The 17,893-nt window shown below is 55.3% G+C and overlaps 1 protein-coding gene across 1 annotated transcript in view; it reads right to left on the minus strand.

Annotated features, from left to right (window-relative positions):
• Positions 1–7,125, minus strand: part of ERO1B (endoplasmic reticulum oxidoreductase 1 beta) — a 38,151-nt gene extending 31,026 nt beyond the window's left edge. The window contains exon 1 of the mRNA XM_029047218.2: positions 6,885–7,125. Coding sequence (XP_028903051.1) covers positions 6,885–6,977 — 93 coding nt within the window. The 5' untranslated portion in view covers positions 6,978–7,125. The remainder of the gene's footprint in view (positions 1–6,884) is intronic.
• Positions 7,126–17,893: the final 10,768 nt, after the last annotated feature.

Below are 17,893 nucleotides of genomic sequence, written 5' to 3' on the forward strand. Positions count from 1 at the left end.
GACAGGTCAGGGGTCTGGCCACCCCCACTCATCTGCCTCTGACAATGGCAATGGTGAGCTTAGGGAAACTCCTTGATGGGCAAAAGAATGAAAAGGAAAACCGGGAGAAAGAGGACTAAGACAAGAGGGAGGAAACACTGGAATGATGGACGAGATCGTCTAAGGTTCAGGAAATGGCAGGCCCTCATATTTTGTGCTTCCGTTGCGTCTTCCTTGCAAGATTACAAACACGGACCGGATGGCATAATGTTCTCTGGCGGGGGAACGGAGATAAAGCTACGGTCAGACCCGGGAAAGTTAAATAATTTCCCAAAGGCTCCTCGGAGAATCAGGGCTGGAGGAGAAATAGAATGGGAGAATGGAGAAATGCTCCCCCAGGTTCAGAGAAGCAGAACCGCTGATCGTTGGGGCCTCCTCAGTTGGGAGTCTATCAAGGAGGGTGAAGATTAAAAGTCAGTTTAATTTAAAAAACCTGTGATCAGAAGGGAATCCCCCACCCCTTCCTTTTGAGGGCGTAAATTTCCGCCTTTAAAAACAGGCCAAGCCCTATGGAAAGTAGCTCTGTTTTGCGTAGCTAAACCAGGAGGGAAGTAGAAGACCTGAGATCATGCAAAGTTCCTCCGACGGGCAGGTGTGAAGACAGATAAATACCCACAGGTGCCTGCCAGTTTAATAATAATAACAGTAGTGTCTGCCGGTATAATAATAATAATAATAATATGGTACTGGTTCAGCGCTTACTATGTGCCAAACAGCGTTCTAAGCGCTGGGGTAGATACAGGGTAATCAGGTTGACCCACGTGAGGTCTCCATCCCCATTTTACAGATGAGGTAACTGAGGCACGGAGAAATGAAGTGACTTGCCCAAGGTCACAGCAGACAAGTGGCGGAGCCGGGATTAGAACCCACGACCATAGGTGTCGATTGGAGACACGATGTTCGCACCCACATTTTTTCTCCCGGAGATCCCCAGCAGAAGGCAGGCCTAGAGAGGTCGCCCCAAGAGAGGGAGGGTTGGTTGAAAAAGCTCCCACAGAAAGGTGGGGGGCCCGGGAGGCGGGCAAAGCCTGGCAACGCTAATCCTCGGAAAAGGGGAAGCTTGCCAGCCCCGCCCTCTCCGATCCCGAAGGACTAGGGAAGTGTGGAGCAGATGACCGCTGGGAAGAGGCATCCTCCTCCTCTAAGTCAGGGACGGGGCGAGCACGGAATTGCCGTTCAACAAACCTCGCCCCGTGGGGATTCACCGGCCGAAGCCTGAACGGCCGAGGTTCGGAGGCAACAAAAGAAAAGCAGGTTTCCACGCCGTGGCACGTGGAGTTGGCTACCACAGGAAGCCGCGGGTGGAAGACAGCAATCGGCTCACACGGGCGTTGGATCGATACACCAGTGGCTAGTGGCTTTCTCTGAGAAACGGGGGTCTGGCGGGGGCGGGGGACACTGGTTTTCCTGCCGAGACAAGCCCCAGAGGGGTCCCAACCGGGGGTGGGCCTCACCCCACCGGCTCCGGGTTCTAATCCTCGCCCCGCCACTCGTCTGCTGTATGATCTCGAGCAAGTCCCTTCACTTCTCTGGGCCTCAGTCACCTCATCTGGAAAAGGGGGATTAAGACTATGAGCCCTATGTGAGACTGTGTCCAACCCGATCTGCTTGGATCCATCCCGGCGCTCAGTACGGCGCCTGGCACATAGCAAGCGCTAAATAGTTCTTCTTATTAATTATCGGGTCTGTCCCGTCTCCGGATGTGGCTTCCATGACTTCCCTGGGGACCGCACGGTCGCTTTCAAATTCACTCTCTAACGTGAAAGCTCGAAAGGGAAAAGTCAATACGCTTTCAGTTTAGTTTAAGCAACGGTGAAGATCAGTAGGAAATGCATTCTTTTAATTCAGTGATCCATTCAGTAATCAACCTCAGTAAAAATGGGGCTTCTTCTCTGCCAAGATTGACGGCAAGAGCAACTCATCCTCCAACAGCGCGGCGAAACCTCGCATCGACAGCTAGTTTTTCCACTCTCTAAAGTGTGGCATGAAAGTCAGCTAGCCACGGAGCTCACTAAAAAAAGCAGAAGTGAATGACGTTTAATAACTGCTAGCCTTAAAAAAAGATTTTAATCTACCTTAAAACTCCAGAGAAAAAAGCACTCGTTATATATCCCCTCAACTGTTTTCTTTCCTTCTCCCAGGCAGCTTCATGGTAAAGGGCAAATATTGCAATTCTTTTCCAGGAAGCTTTTCAGTTGAATTTCTTTTTTGGGGTGTCCGAGCCATATTCCACAAGCCCGGATACTCTTGGGGCCAATTTAAGAGGCCTGGTGGTCTAGGCTTGCATTTGGCTTGACGGTCAGACCTGCGGAAAAATCTAGTTTATTTCCACGACCACCAAAACCGTACTGCTTTATTCCGCTTCAAAGCGCTTCGATGTTTAATTGATCGGCAAATGAACGTACCGTTCTGAAGGCGCTATCGATGTTTGCTGTCTCCCGGGAGACAGGGAAATTGTGAACGTCATTTATGCAATACTTTTCTACCTTTAATCGTACCTGGAGATACTTTTTCAAAAAAAGGCTTTTAAAACGCCCGGGGTCTAGAAATTAAGTGAAAGGCGGAAAAATAAAGGAACTGGATTGACTAGTTTCACTTTCTGTTTTCTCATGCCCCACTTTGCTGTTGTATTTGTTTCTCAAACGTGTTTTTACACCTTCTCGAAATTTTTTGAACTATCATCAGCTTCTCTCCTTCTGAAGGCGGGCCGGCAAGCACATCCCAGTCGGATCGGTGAACGGTTTATCCCGTGGCTCTCAATCAGTCGTACCGACTGAGCGCCTACTGGGTGCAGAGCACTGTGCGAAGCTCTCGGGAGAGTACGACACGACGATATAACAGAAAGATTCCCTGCCCGCAACGAGCTTCAGGTCTAGATCTCGGCTAATTAACGGTCCATTAGGTCATCGGGATCCGAAGAGACCGAGCCAGGCTTCGAGGTTGATGACATGGAACACGTGGTATTGTTTAAAACAAATGGGGACAACTACTGCCCTCGCTCACCCCCACTAGGAAACGGGCCAAAAAAAGGGGAAAATTCAGCATACAAGTCCTCATTCTACATTTACTGTTATATATGAATCCCGTCAGCTTGATAGGAGACGCTTACCGAGTATTAATTTTTTGCCTTTTCAAAAAAATCCCGGTCAAAGGACCCTCATCCAAAAGTGGGGAGGGGGGGTTGGGGAATGGACGGGAAGGGGTGAGAAGCAGCACGATCTAGTGGAAAAGAGCCCGGGTCTCGGAGTCGGAGGAACTGGGTTCCCTTGCTGCGTGACCTCGGACAGGTCACCTAACTTCTCTGCGCCTCGGCTTTCCTCTTCTCCCACCTATTTGGACCGTGAGCCCCGACGCGGGGCAGGGACTGCGTCCGACCTAATTCACTTGTACCCACCCCGACGCCTGGGACGGTGTCTGACACTTAGCGAGCGTTTAAACACCGCAAGGAAAAAGAAGCAGGGGGGTGGCGATGAGGCCTGCGGGAGAGGAAAGCAGAAAAAGGGAGCCCAGGTTGATCTTGAAGGGGGAGGAAGGGTCAGGGAGGCACCCATTTCTCCACTTCTCCTCGCTCCGGGATTCTCCCGGCAGCGTCCCTCCCCGGCCCTTCCGCCGCTCCTCCGGGATTGAGGGGAGTAACGTCGGCTGTCGGAAACTCTTGAAAAGGCGCCGGGGTTTCTGATAACTAACAGCCTTCCCGCGGTTCCTACAGTGGGGAAAATCGTCGGAAGGAAGAGGGTTTTTGTCCTCTCCCTTCTGGGCGAACGTCTAGTTGCCCCACTCGCGCCCATACGGCGGCACTGAAGTCACGCGGAAAATGCCACGGGGCTGACGAACCCCCCACCCACCATCGAAGGGCCCATCTCCTCCAGGAGGCCTTCCCTGCCTAACCCCTCCTTTCCCCTTCTCCCTCTCTCTTCTGCTACCCTTTCTTCATCCCCCCACACTCCCAGCCCCACACCACTTATGTCCAATTTATTTCTTTCTATTAATGTCCGTCTCCCCGCTCTAGACCACCGTGGCAGGGAACGCGTCGGTTGGACTGTCCTCTCGTCCCCTCCCGAGCTCTTAGTAAAGTGCTCCGCACGCAGTGAGCGCTCAATAAGTACATCTGACCGACCGATTACACCCCCAACCTGCCCGTTGAGGGCTTAAAGAGAAGCAGCGTGGCTCAGTGGCAAGAGCCCGGGCTTGGGAGTCAGAGGTGGTGGGTTCTAATCCCGGCTCCGCCACCTGTCAGCTGGGTGACTTTGGGCAGGCCACTTGACTTCTCGCTGCCTGTTCCCTCATCTGTAAAATGGGGATGAAGACCATGAGCCCCAAGTGGGACAACCCGACGACCCTGTATCTCCCCCAGCGCTTAGAACAGTGCTCGGCACATAGTAAGCGCTTCACAAATACCAACATTTTCAGTATTATTAAAAAGCCACATTCCCCCCCGCCCCCGGCTCCGGGACCACCTGTGGTATTTTGTTTGCGCTCTCGGCCGCTTGGCAGCAGGTGTGATGCCAAGTCGAGGCGGCAGTTGGCTGCCCGTTTGGAACCTCCCAAACTCCAAGGACAAAAACGCCGCTCCTTAGTTTAGGAAAACTACAAGGAGGGGACACAGCCAAACGGGGAAGCAGCGTGGCTCAGTGGAAAGAACCTGGGCTTCGGAGTCAGCGATCATGGGTTCGTATCCCGCCTCTGCCACTCGTCAGCTGGGTGACTGTGGGCGAGTCACTTCGCTTCTCTGGGCCTCGGGGACCTCATCTGTAAAATGGGGATGAAGACCGTGAGCCTCCCGCGGGACCACCTGATGACCCTGTATCTCCCCCAGCGCTTAGAACAGTGCTCTGCGCAGAGTCAGCGCTTAATAAATACCAACATTATTATTATTAACCTCAGACCTTGCGGCTGTCGCAAACGTTTTCCTTCTGGCCTTCGGCCTGTCAGTCGGTGGCATTCACCGAGCCTCTACCGTGTGCCGAACGCTGTGTGAAGTCCGGCGGGAAGCCCCCGGGGGGGCTTACAATCTCTCGTCCCGTTCCCACCCGCCCCGCGGCTTCCACCGCGACGGTCAGGTCCCCAACAGTTCCTCTGGACTGTAGGTTCGTGGCGGGCAGGGAATGGGCCTGTTTATTGGTCTACTGGACTCTCCCAAGCGCTTAGCACAGCGCTCCGTACACAGTCAGCACTCACATTGCCTGGGGCGCCTTCCATGCCGCTCCAACCGGATTGGCGCGGCGCTCTACGCCCGTTGCGGGCAGGGAATGTGTCCGTTTATTGTTCTATTATACTCTCCCAAGCGCTTAGCACAGTGCTCTGCACACGGTAAGCGCTCGATAAAGACAACCGACTGACCAGCGCAGGAGCCTAAAGCGGCAGCCTGGCCCGATGGCAAAACCCCGGGCCTGGGAGTCAGAGGACGTGGGTTCTAATCCCGGCTCCGCCACCTCGTCTGCCGTGTGACCTCGGGCAAGGCCCTTCGCTTTTCTCTGCGCCTCAGTGACCTCGTCCGTAAAATGGGGATTATGAGACCGGGAGCGCAACCCCATTAGTCCGTATCTACCCCAGCGCTGGGAAGAGCGCTCGGCACGTAGTAAGCGCTCAACAAACACCATCGTTGTTATTAACGGTAATAACAGTCCTGGCTCCAGGCCTTTCTGGCAGCAGCCGGGAGAGAGAGAGGAGGGAGGGCACCCCGACATCCCCTCCCTGACAGATCCCGCAACGTACACACTGCGCGCACCCCTCGGCACCCCACGGGCCAGAAGCAGCGTGGCTCAGTGGAAAGAGCCCGGGCTGGGGAGTCAGAGGTCACGGGTTCAAATCCCAGCTCCGCCGCTTGTCAGCTGGGTGACCGTGGGCAAGTCACTTCGCCTCTCTGGGCCTCAGTTACCCCATCTGCAAAATGGGGATGAGGACCGGGAGCTCCAAGAGGGACCCACCTGGTCACCTTGAATCCTCTCCAGGGCTTAGAATGGTGCTTGGCACCCAGGAAGTGCTTAACAAATGCCATCATTATTATTATTATTATTATTAGATTGTGTTTCCGCCACAGGACGAAGACATCCAGCCCCAGGAAACAGAATGGAGGCTTCAGAAGAGCCGGCCGTGGCTCTCGCTCCCCTCCGGGGAGAGGACTTAGAAGCCTCCCTCTCCCCTCTGGCCTTATTTAACACCCCCAGCAGCCATGTGCCCCCCATCCCCCCCCCAAAAGCGCAGAACCTGGGCCTTCCCCCCCCCCCCAGACACAGCATGAGGGGGTCCCACGGCTCCGGCCCCCACCTCGGGGGAGAGACCCCCATGGCCGTCCAGCCCCCAGCAGGGATCAGACCCGCACGTGTCTCTCCCCCCTCAACAAGGGTCACAGCCCAGGTCTCGCCCCCTGCCCTCTCAGGAGGGGTCAGAAGCCCACATGGCTCCCCCACCCTAGGAGGGGGCAGAACCCCACATCCCCCCCTCCCCCAGCAGGGGGCAGACCCCCCCCATCTCCCCCAGCAGGGGGCAGACCCCCCCCATATCCCCTCATCCCCCAGCAGGGGGCAGACTCCCACATCCCCCCCCATATCCCCTCATTCCCCAGCAGGGGGCAGACTCCCCTATCTTCCCCCCAGCAGGGGCAGACCCCTATATCCCTTCATCCCCCAGCAGGGGGCAGACTCCCCCATCTTCCCCCCAGCAGGGGCAGACCCCTATATCCCTTCATCCCCCAGCAGGGGGCAGACTCCCCCATCTTCCCCCCAGCAGGGGCAGACCCCCATATCCCCTCATCCCCCAGCAGGGGGCAGACTCCCCCATCTCCCCCCAGCAGGGGCAGACCCCCCCCCCCACCTCCCCCTCCGTTGTGTCCGCGCCCCCCGTACCTGAGCCTCCCCCGCGGGCCACACGCAGCTCAGCGCCACGACCAGCGCCGCCGACACCGCCGCCGCCCGAGGTCTGCCCCCGCCCCGGCTCATGCTGCCCGCCCGTCCGCGGAGCCGGGGGAGCCGTGTGCGGGACACAGAGAGGGAGGGAGGGAGAGAGGGACGGGGCGCGCGTCGCACGATCCCCGTCCGCGGCACCTGTCAGGCGGCACCGCCGCCGCTCCGCCTCTCCCTGCCGCCCCCAGCCCCGCCCCGACGCATCACGGGACTTGTAGTCCCCAGCCGGGGGCGGGGCCGGGCCACGCGGGGCAGCACGGGACTTGTAGTCCCCCTCGTAGGGCGGTTGGCCCCTCCCAGGGCTTCGGCGTCGCGCGGGGCACCACGGGACTTGTAGTCCCCAGCAAGGGGCGGGGCGGTTGGCCCCACCCAGGGCTTCCGAGCCGCGCGGGGCATCACGGGACTTGTAGTCCCCCGCTTGGGGCGGTTGGCCCACCCCCCAGGGCTTCGGAGCCGCGCGGGGCACGACGGGACTTGTAGTCCCCCCTCATGGGGCGGTTGGCCCCCGCCCAGGGCTTCGGCGCCGCGCGGGGCACGACGGGACTTGTAGTCCCCCCCTCATGGGGCGGTTGGCCCCCGCCCAGGGCTTCGGCGTCGCGCGGGGCACCACGGGACTTGTAGTCCCCAGCAAGGGGCGGGGCGGTTGGCCCCACCCAGGGCTTCCGAGCCGCGCGGGGCATCACGGGACTTGTAGTCCCCCGCTTGGGGCGGTTGGCCCACCCCCCAGGGCTTCGGCGCCGCGCGGGGCACGACGGGACTTGTAGTCCCCCCCTCATGGGGCGGTTGGCCCCCGCCCAGGGCTTCGGCGTCGCGCGGGGCACCACGGGACTTGTAGTCCCCCCGCGAGGGGCGGGGCAGTTGGTCCCTCCAGGCTTCCGAGCCGCGCGGGGGCATGACGGGACTTGTAGTCCCCGGCAAGGGCGGGGCACGACGGGACTTGTAGTCTCGGGGCCCGGGCGGCCCCCGCGGGCCCCCCGCCCGCCAATCCCGGCCCACCACGCCGGGCGCCAAAACAAGGGGCGGGGCCGGGGAGGCTCCAGCAGCATCCACGTCATCGTCATCGTCATCCTGATGCCAAGGACCGTCCCTTCACTCCCCCCCACCAGCCCTCTCCCCTTTGGGCCGGCCGCTCGGAATTCCCGCATTAGCATTTATCGAGCGTTTCTTGGGTGCCCAGCACTGTACTGGACGCCTGGACTAGCAGCGTGGCCGAGGGGACCTGGGTTCTAATGTACCACTTGCCCGCTGTGTCACCAAGTCACTTCACTTTTAAAATATAAATATATATATATATATATATATGTAATAATGTTGGTATCGGTTAAGCGCTTCCTCTGTGCCGAGCGCCGTTCTAAGCGCTGGGGGAGATCCGGGGTCATCGGGTTGTCCCACGTGAGGCTCACGGTCCTCATCCCCATTTGACAGATGAGGTCACTGAGGCCCAGAGAATAGTAATAATAACGTTGGTATTTGTTAAGCGCTTCCTCTGTGCCGAGCGCTGTTCTAAGCGCTGGGGGAGATCCGGGGTCATCGGGTTGCCCCACGTGAGGCTCCACGGTCTTCATCCCCATTTGACAGATGAGGGAACTGAGGCACCGGGAAGTGAAGTCACACGGCCAAAGTCACACGGCTGACAAGTGGCAGCGCCGGGATTCGAACCCATGACCTCTGACTCCCCAGCCCGGACTCTTTCCACTGAGCCACGCTGCTTATTGGGCGCTCACTGTGTGCAGAGCACTGTACTTTCGACTTCTAGACCCCCGTTCTCTATCCCCTAGGCCACGCGGCTTCTCTGGGCCTCAGTTTCTTCATCTGTTAAATGGGAATCCAATAGCCGTTCTCGCTCCTACTTCGACCGTGAGCCCTCTCTGGGCCAGGGACTCCGATCTGCAGATATTGTATCTGCCCCAGTGCTCAGCGCAAGGCTTGACACAGAGTAGGCACTTAACAAATGCTTCAAATATTATTCTCTCCCACCCCGGGAGTCCTTCTCAGTGCCGAACCTCCCGTCTCCCTTAGTTAATGCCCCCGGCACGCTACCTGCTGCCATATACGCCAACTCTACGGAGGCAAGACGTAGAGGAAGCAGCGTGGCTCAGTGGAAAAAGCCCGGGCTTTGGAGTCAGAGGTCATGAGTTCGAGTCCCGGCTCTGCCACTTGTCAGCTGCGTGACCCTGGGCAAGTCACTTCATTTCTCTGTGCCTCATGGGGATGAAGACCGGGAGCCCCACAAGGGACAACCTGACGACCCTGTCTCTCCCCCAGCGCTTAGAACAGTGCTCTGCACATAGTAAGCGCTTGACAAATACCAAAATTATTATTACGTCTGTCACCCTCAAAGAATGTGTTTATGCCATCGTATTTATTGAGCGCTCACCGGGGGCAGAGCGCTGTACTGAGCGCTTGGAAAGTACAATCCAGCAATAAAGAGAGACAATCCCTGCCCACACCGGGCCTACAGTCTAGAAGACGGGTTTATCCCAAGAGTCAAGGGTTTGGGGCTTGACTGAGGAAAGAATGCTGAAAAGTAAGGGGTCCCTGCCGGAAAGTCGCAGATGGACCTTTGCTTCTTTGAAGTCTTTCATTTCCATTTCCCCCCTTGGAAATACGCCGCAGCATCGCGCTCCTTACTCGGTTCCCTCCTCTAATAATAATAATGTTGGTATTTGTTAAGCGCTTACTATGTGCCGAGCACCGTTCTAAGCGCTGGGGTAGACATAGGGGAATCGGGTCGTCCCACGTGGGGCTCACAGTCTTAATCCCCATTTTACAGATGAGGGAACTGAGGCACAGAGAAGTTAAGTGACTCGCCCACGGTCACACAGCCGACAAGTGGCAGAGCTGGGATTCGAACTCAGGAGCCCTGACTCCAAAGCCCGTGCTCTTTCCACTGAGCCACGCTGCTTCTCCTTCTCCTCTGTCAAATGGGGATGGAGACCGTGACCCCCCCACGTGGGACGGGGACCGCGTCCAACCCGATTTGCTTGTATCCGCCCCAGCGCTTAGTACGGTGCCTGGCACATAGCGAGTGCTTAACGAATACCGTAGCTATTGATTATTGTTATTTATTCCTCCCTTGAGAGCAACTCGGTGTTCCCTTTTTAAATTATAAGGAGGCCAGGCCTGAAATGATAGCTTGTTACCTTCTCCCCAAGCGAAGCCTAATTACTCCCAGTAACGCCGAACCAGAGCTACACGATTACACCGTGCCGACGTGCGGCAGGGAATGTGACTGTTCATTGTGGTACTGTCCTCTCCCAACCGCTCAGTACAGTGCCCTGCACACAGTAAGCGCTCCATAAATACACCTGAACCAACAGAGCGGATAAAGCCCGGGGCTGGGAGTCAGAAGGACCTTGGGTTCTAATCCTGCCATTTGTCTGCTCTAGGTCACTTCACTTCTCTGGGCCTCAGTTACCTCATCTGTAAAATGGGGGTAGAGATTGTGAGCCCCAGGTGGGACAGGGACTGTGTCCAACCCGATTTGCTTGTATCTACCCCGCCGTTTGGAACGGTGCCTGGCACATACGGAGTGCTTAATAAATAACACTATTATTATTATTTTTTTTCAACTTAGTGGTTACTCCCCTTAATGGCATCGTCCCATGGAGGTGGACTGGCTAGAGAGCAAGAGCCTGGATGAATGTTAAAGCCAAAATGGGGGCAGGGCCGAAAGGGAGCTGGGGGTCATCTGTGGGGCGGAAGGCCTTGCCCCAGGACGCCGGGCACCTTCGCTCTCACGGTCCCCGAAGGGGATGACCACCCTGCTCTTTTTTTAAGATATAAATAATGATAATGTTGGTATTTGTTAAGCGCTTACTCTGTGCAGAGCACTGTTCTAAGCGCTGGGGTAGATACAGGGTAATCAGGTTGCCCCACGTGAGGCTCACAGTCTTCATCCCCATTTTACAGAGGAGGGAACTGAGGCCCAGAAGAGGGAAGTGACTTACAGTCACACAACTGCCAAGTGGCAGAGCCGGGATTCGAACCCATGACCTCTGCCTCTCAAGCCCGGGCTCTTTCCACCGAGCCACGCTGCTTCTATAAAGGATCATATCAATAATTATGGTATGGGTCAGTCAGCCGATGGTATTTCTCGAGTGCTCACTGTGTGCAGAGCACATTCATCCAATCGTTCATTCGGTCGTAGTTAGTGAGCGCGACGCGCTTGGGAGAGGACAACAGAACAATAAACAATCTCCCTGCCCACAACAAGCTTACAGTCTAGAGGGGGAAAAGACTGTGATCTTTGTTAAGCGCTTACTATGTGCCAAGCACTGTTCTAAGCGCTGGGGCGGATACAAGGTGATCAGGTTGTCCCACGTGGGGCTCACAGTTTTAATCCCCATTTGACAGATGAGGTAACTGAGGCACAGAGAAGTTAAGTGACTTGCCCCAAGTCACCCAGCTGGCAAGTGGCGGAGCCGGGATTAGAACCCACGACCTCTGACTCCTAAGCCCGGGCTCTTTCCACTGAGCCACGCTGCTGCTCTCCATACCCAGCGCTGGGGTAGATACAAGATAACCCAGTCCCTGTCCCACGCGGGGTTCAGAGTCTAAAACGGAAAGAGAAAAAACAGTCCATCAGTGGTATTTACTGAGTGCTCATCGTGGGCAGAGCACTGTACTAAGCGCTTGGGCGAATATAGAACAACACATTAGGGAAACATATTACCTATTCACAATCAGGTTACAGTGCAGAGGGAAGTATTTTCTCCCCGTTTTACAGACGGGCAAACCAGGGCTCAGATGGGTTAAGCGACTTGTCCCGGATGACAGAGCAGACCGGGGAGTTGGGGGAGACTGGAACCCAGGTCTCTGGACTTCCAGCCCTCCCCTCTTTCCCCAAGACCACGCCGCAGGCCGGGCCCCTTTCGGAAAGAGAAATTTCCCCGATCGGTAGTGGCATTCTAGCTTAGGGCAAGGCTGTGTCCAACCCAGCTCTCTACCCCAGCGCTTAGTACAGTGCCTGGCACCTAGTAAGCGCTTAACGAGTACCGTAATTATTCTGGAGGGTGGACCTCCACCCCCCTCCCCAACCCCCCCAAAAGATTCCTCTTAGGGGGTTGAGACGTGACTGGATGGAGGAGAACATTTCCTCAAGCAAGGAAGGAGATAAAAGGGGTGAACTTGGCAGGCGTTCATTAAGGAGAAGGATTACACCTTCTTAAATTTAAGAATACCGTTAAGCTGTCAGCATTTTTTTAAATGGCATCTGTTAAGCGTTCACTGTGTGCTAGGCACTAATTCATGGGTCATGGGTTCGAATCCCGGCTCTGCCGCTCGTCAGCTGTGTGACTGTGGGTAAGTCACTTAACTTCTCTGTGCCTCAGTTCCCTCATCTGGCAAATGGGGGTGAAGACTGTGAGCCCCACGTGGGACAACCTGATTCCCCAGCGCTTAGAACAGTGCTCTGCACATAGTAAGCGCTTAACAAATACCAACATTATTATTAATTCCAAGAGCTGGGGTAGGTATAAGTTAATCAGGCTGGACCCGATCCACCTCCCACGTGGGGCTCACAGTCTTAATCCCCATTTGACCGATGAGGTGACTGAGGCCCAGAGAAGTGACCGACCCAAGGTCACACAGCGGGCAAGTGACGGAACGGGGATTAGAACCCAGCTCCTTCTGATTCTCAGGCCCGTGCTCCAGCCACTAGGTCACACCGCTTCTTCGGGGTTTGCCAGCAAGGGCTCTGCCGCAGAATACCGGAACCGCGACCCCTCCGAGGAAGCCCGTAGCTAAGGACGGGGTGGTTATTCTTATTTTTGAGCCTGAAAATTGCCTCGATTCGCTTACAGTGCTGCCTAAGTGACCAGAGTAATGACGAAAATTGCAGTCGGTGTTTACATTTTCGTGGTACAATCAAACGGAGGGTATTGTCTTTCCACCCTAATTCTGTGGTTGTGTAGCCCTGTCACTTCGAATCAAATAAGAAACCAGTGATTTACAGTTTTTATGTAAGTTGAGGTAATTGGGTAGAAATGTAATAGCTCCATTGATTGTGACTTCTGAGAGTCCTTTGACTGTGATTAATGAACCAGGGGATGGGAAATAAATTGTATTTAAACAACTGTGTTTGCAGATGAAAGAGGGATAGGCAGGAGGCCCAAGGGCAGCCTGGCCTAGCGGCTGGAGCCCCGGAGTCAGAAGGACCTGGGTTCTAATCCCGGCTCGGCCGCTTGTCTGCTGGATGACTCCGGGCAAGTGGCTTCACTTCTCCGCGCCTCAGTTCCCTCATCTGTAAAACGGGGATTAACTGTGAGTTCGTGGTAGTCAGCCATCAATACCATCAAAATAGATCAATAGTATCGTAGATATATACACATCATTGATAAAATAGAGTAATAAGTAATATATACAAATATACACAAGTGCTGAGGGGAGGGAGGGAGTAGGGGCCGTGGGGAGAGGAGGAGCTTATAATGTGCCGGGCACTGTGCTAAACGCTGAGGGGGATACACGCAATTCAGGTTGGACACAGTCCTTGCCCCACTTGGGGCTCACAGCCTCAATCCTCATTTTTTCCAGATGAGGCAACCGAGGCACAGAGAAGTGAAGTGACTTCCCCCAGGGCACACAGCAGACACGTGGCGGAGGCAGGATTAGAACTCATGACCGTCTGACTCCCAGGCCCATGCTCTATCCACTATGCCACGCTGCTTCTCCCTACGCGGTGCTACTTCTCACTACGTTTATTTTATCTGTTCATTAGGTCTTTTAAAATGTCGGTGACCTGGAACTCGCCTCACGCTGACCTTGGGCAAGTTTCTTTTTTTTTTTTACAGCTCTCACTCTCCTTTCTTTCATTCATTCAGTGGTATTTATTGAGCGCTTACTGTGTGCAGAGCACTGTACTGAGCGCTTGGAATGGACAGTTCGGTAACAGATAGAGACCATCCCTGCCCAACAACGGGCTCTCTTCCCTCCCCTCTCCCCCAAGAAAGAAGATTTAGGTTGGGTGCTTTTTAGGCGCCACATGCATGTTTAGATCTCCAACCAGTTAAGTCTGACCACTCTCACAAGACCCCGAACCCCCTTCTTCGAATCCCCCTAAGGCCCGGGGCGGCTTCTTCATCGCTCGTTCTGTTTCGAATTGCGCTCTGTGATCGAATCCCATCCAGAGGCCAGCACGGAATATAAATAAGAGCAGCGGTGAGCCATGAGGTGGATAAAATACCACCGGGACGGGGACCATCTCCTACCCTCCTTCGGCAGTTGTTCCTGTTATGCTCTGATTCGGGTGTATTTACTCAGCTGTGAAAACCTCAAAGGTTTTCTTTACTCAGCACCATGAAGTCCTTCCGTTGGCTCCGATGAGCCGAATGATGAGGAGAGCGAGTCCTTGCCTATCGACCTCTTTATGAAGCAGAAACTCTTCACTCTTGGCTTCCAAGCCGTCCATCTCCCGGCCCCCTCCTCCCTCACCTCCCTTCTCTCCTTCTCCATCCCACCCCGCACGCTCCGCCCCTCCGGTGCCGCTCACCTCCTCGCTGACTCCCCCTCTCTACCCCCTCTCCACAGCACTTATGTATATCGGTACATATTTATTATTCTATTAATTGTATTAACGATGTGCATATATCTATAATTCTATTTATTCATTTCGAGTCTACTGATGCCTGTCTACTTGTTTTGCTGTCCGTCTCCCCGCTTCCAGACTGTGAGCCCGTTGTTGGGTAGGGACTGTCCCTATCTGCTGCCGGACTGCACTTTCCGAGGGCTTAGTACAGGGCTCTGCACACAGTGAGCGCTCAGTAAATACGATTGAATGAATGAATGCGGGACCGTGTCCCCGATGAGACCTCCGGATGCTCTTACCGTCCATTCCAAACCACCTGCCCAAATAACTTGCCCCGTGCTATGCAGGTGCGATGGCCACCTGCAGCGCCTGCTGTTGTTTCCTAATCCGACGGACAATTAGTCCCAACCTCTGGAATGCTCTCATTTGTTCATTCAATCGTATTTACTGAGCGTTTACTGTGTGCAAAGCGCTGTACTAAGTGCTTGGAAGAGGACGATACAACAACAGTCACAACGAGCTTCCTCGTATCCGATAGATATGACCGTCCTCCCACTTCGAAGCTTTATCGCAGGCCCGTCTCCTCCAAGAGGCCTTCCCTGACTAAGCCCTCTCTTCCTCTTCTCCCGCTCCCTTCTGCGTCGCCCTGACTTGCTCCTTTTATTCATCCCCCCCCCCAGTCCCACACCACTTATGTCTGTAGAGAAGCAGAGTGGCTTGGTGGAAAAAGCACAGGCTTGGGAGTCTCAGGTCATGGATTCGAATTCCAGCCGCACCACTTGTCAGCTGTGTGATTTGGGCCAAGTCACTTCACTTCCCTGTGCCTCAGTTCCCTCATCTGTAAAATGGGGATTAAGATTGCGAGCACCCCCTGGGACCACCTGACTACCTCGTATCTACCCTAGTGCTTGGTACATAATAATAATAATGTTGGTATTTGTTAAGTGCTTACTATGTGCAGAGCACTGTTCTAAGCGCTGGGGTAGACACAGGGGAATCGGGTTGTCCCACGCGGGGCTCACAGTCTTAATCCCCATTTTACAGATGAGGGAACTGAGGCCCAGAGAAGTTAAGTGACTCGCCCACAGTCACACAGCTGACAAGTGGCAGAGCTGGGATTCGAACTCATGATCTCTGACTCCAAAGCCCATGCTCATAGTAAGCGCTTAACAAACACAGTTATTATTATTATCATATCTGTCATTTATTGATTTCTATTAACGTCCGTCTCCCCCTCTAGACCGTGAGCTCACTGTGGGCAGGGAATGTGTCTACCAGCTCTTTTGTGTCGTACTCTCCCAAGCGCTTAGTACAGCACTCTACACGTAGTAAACGCCATTGATTGACCGATTGATTGATTGGTTCCTGCGTAAGGGAGGCAGGCGGACGAACCCCGCTTTCAGAGCCTGACGCCGGAGGAGGAAGCTCCTCTTGACGACAACACCGAGAAGACGGCCTCGGCCCCTCTCGGGAGGGCGAGAGTTCTCCACCCTACGGCTCGGCCGGGGAGAAGGGGGAAGCGCCGTCAAAACCCATTGGGGAAACCCGTGGGACGTCGTGGAACGGAATTACTCAGACGAAAACCTGACCTCCCCCTCACAGCCCGCTCCCCGGAATTTTGGGCTGACCACAAAAACGGTCAGCGCCTGGCAGAGGTGACAAGCCGGTGCTTTCTCCCTTCCGCCCACTTCCTGCCAGGGTGGACTCTCTGGAAAGGGCCGTCATGCTTAGTCTCGGGGCCGGGGGGATGGAGGGAAGACCCCCGAAGGTCGGACTCTCGGACAGAGGATCATTCGGAGAGTCCCTGCGGAGACAGTGCAGCCTAATGGAAAGAGCGGGAGGCCGGGAGGTTCTGGAACCAGCTCTGCCTCTGGCCAACCCGTGCTCATGCTCTAACCACTGAGCCACGCTGCTTTGCCCCGAGCGAGCGGCTTGAGAAATAGCCCCGATGGGTGATGGTGATGGATGGTATGGGAAGTGTTGTGGTTTAGTGGATGGAGCCCGGGCCTGGGAGTCAGGAGGGCCTGGTTCTAATCCTGGCTCCGGGTCTGCTGTGTGACCTCGGACAAGTCGCTTCACTTCTCCGGGCCTCGGTGACCTCATCTGCAAAATGGGGATTGAGACCGTGAGCCCCACGTGGGACAGGGACTGTGTTCAGCCCGATTCGCTCGTATCCCCCCCGGCATTTAGTACTGCGCCCGGCACATAGTAAGCGCTTGACAAACATCCTAATTATTAAGTGGGAGGGAAAATCTCGTGTCCAACCTGATTTCCTTGCACCTAGCCCAGCGCTTAGAACAGTGCTCGGCACATAGGAAGCGCCTAACGAATACCATAATTATTATTATCATCTAGACAATGAGCCTCTCCTTCCAAAGGAAGAGCATTACCCTCAACTAAAGAATCCCAGGTCCATAAGGGACGCTCACGATCTTTCTAAAAGTGGAAAGAGTCCTCTCGGGATAGCACCCGGAGAGTTTCCAGTCCTCAACCAGCCTCGGCTACGGGAGGGAGAGTCAAACAGAGGCCTGACGCGCCCTTCCTCGCTCGGGCAGTGGCTGGCGAGCGGCACGCCATCGGCTAGCGGTCAAAACTCACCTGGGCAGCAGCGGCCCAGGGGAGAGAGTCGAGGGGGGCGACTCGAGTTTGCTGCCAGGAAGGGAGCTTTGGTAAAACCGCTTCTGTATTTTTATTAAGAAAACTCTCTGGATCCACTACCAGAACGCTTGCAGGTGGAGGCGGGGCGTTCCGGGAGAGACGCGACCGTGGAATCGCTATGGGTGGGAGACGACTCGATGGCGTAAGATAAGACGAGAAAGTGGAAAGAGAAAGAACCCGAAAGACATAACCACCAAAATTTCCCGCCGGGCCTCCCACGGACGCCCCCGTGAAAGGCTTTGGGCGGGAGCCGCTTTAGTTTTCTTTCAGAGCCGTGAGGGTCCCCGTGCTTAGCTCTGGCCTGTTCCGTCCCATCCCTCTATCTCCTCATCAATGACACGTCTTCAAGACTAAAAATCCGATCTCGCTTTGGGCCTCAGGACCCGGCTCAAAACCCCACCCTGATCTCCAAGCCCGGTATGTAACTGTCGCTCGACGTCTCCTAGCTTGTCAGGGAGGCTGCCTCGAGAAACCAGTTTTCCACCTGGATCTCAGATGACCCTGTGCGGCGAAGCCCAGTCAATCAGTCGATCAATCGGCGGCAATTACCGACCGCTTACCGGGTGCAGAACACCGTACTCGGGGCTTGGGAGAGGACGAGAGAACAGAGTTGGTAGAAATCCACCGTGAGCTGACGGTCTAGACCCTGCCCGACCTGGTAAAATCTAGTCGCAGGCAGAACTCACGCTCCGCTCCAAACTGTTACATCTCGTTGTGGGTAGGAAATGTGGCTGTTTATTGCGGTAGTGTACTCTCCCAAGCGCTTAGT

Source organism: Ornithorhynchus anatinus, chromosome 19, assembly GCF_004115215.2.
Source record: "Ornithorhynchus anatinus isolate Pmale09 chromosome 19, mOrnAna1.pri.v4, whole genome shotgun sequence".
In the NCBI taxonomy this organism is placed as follows: domain Eukaryota; kingdom Metazoa; phylum Chordata; class Mammalia; order Monotremata; family Ornithorhynchidae; genus Ornithorhynchus; species Ornithorhynchus anatinus.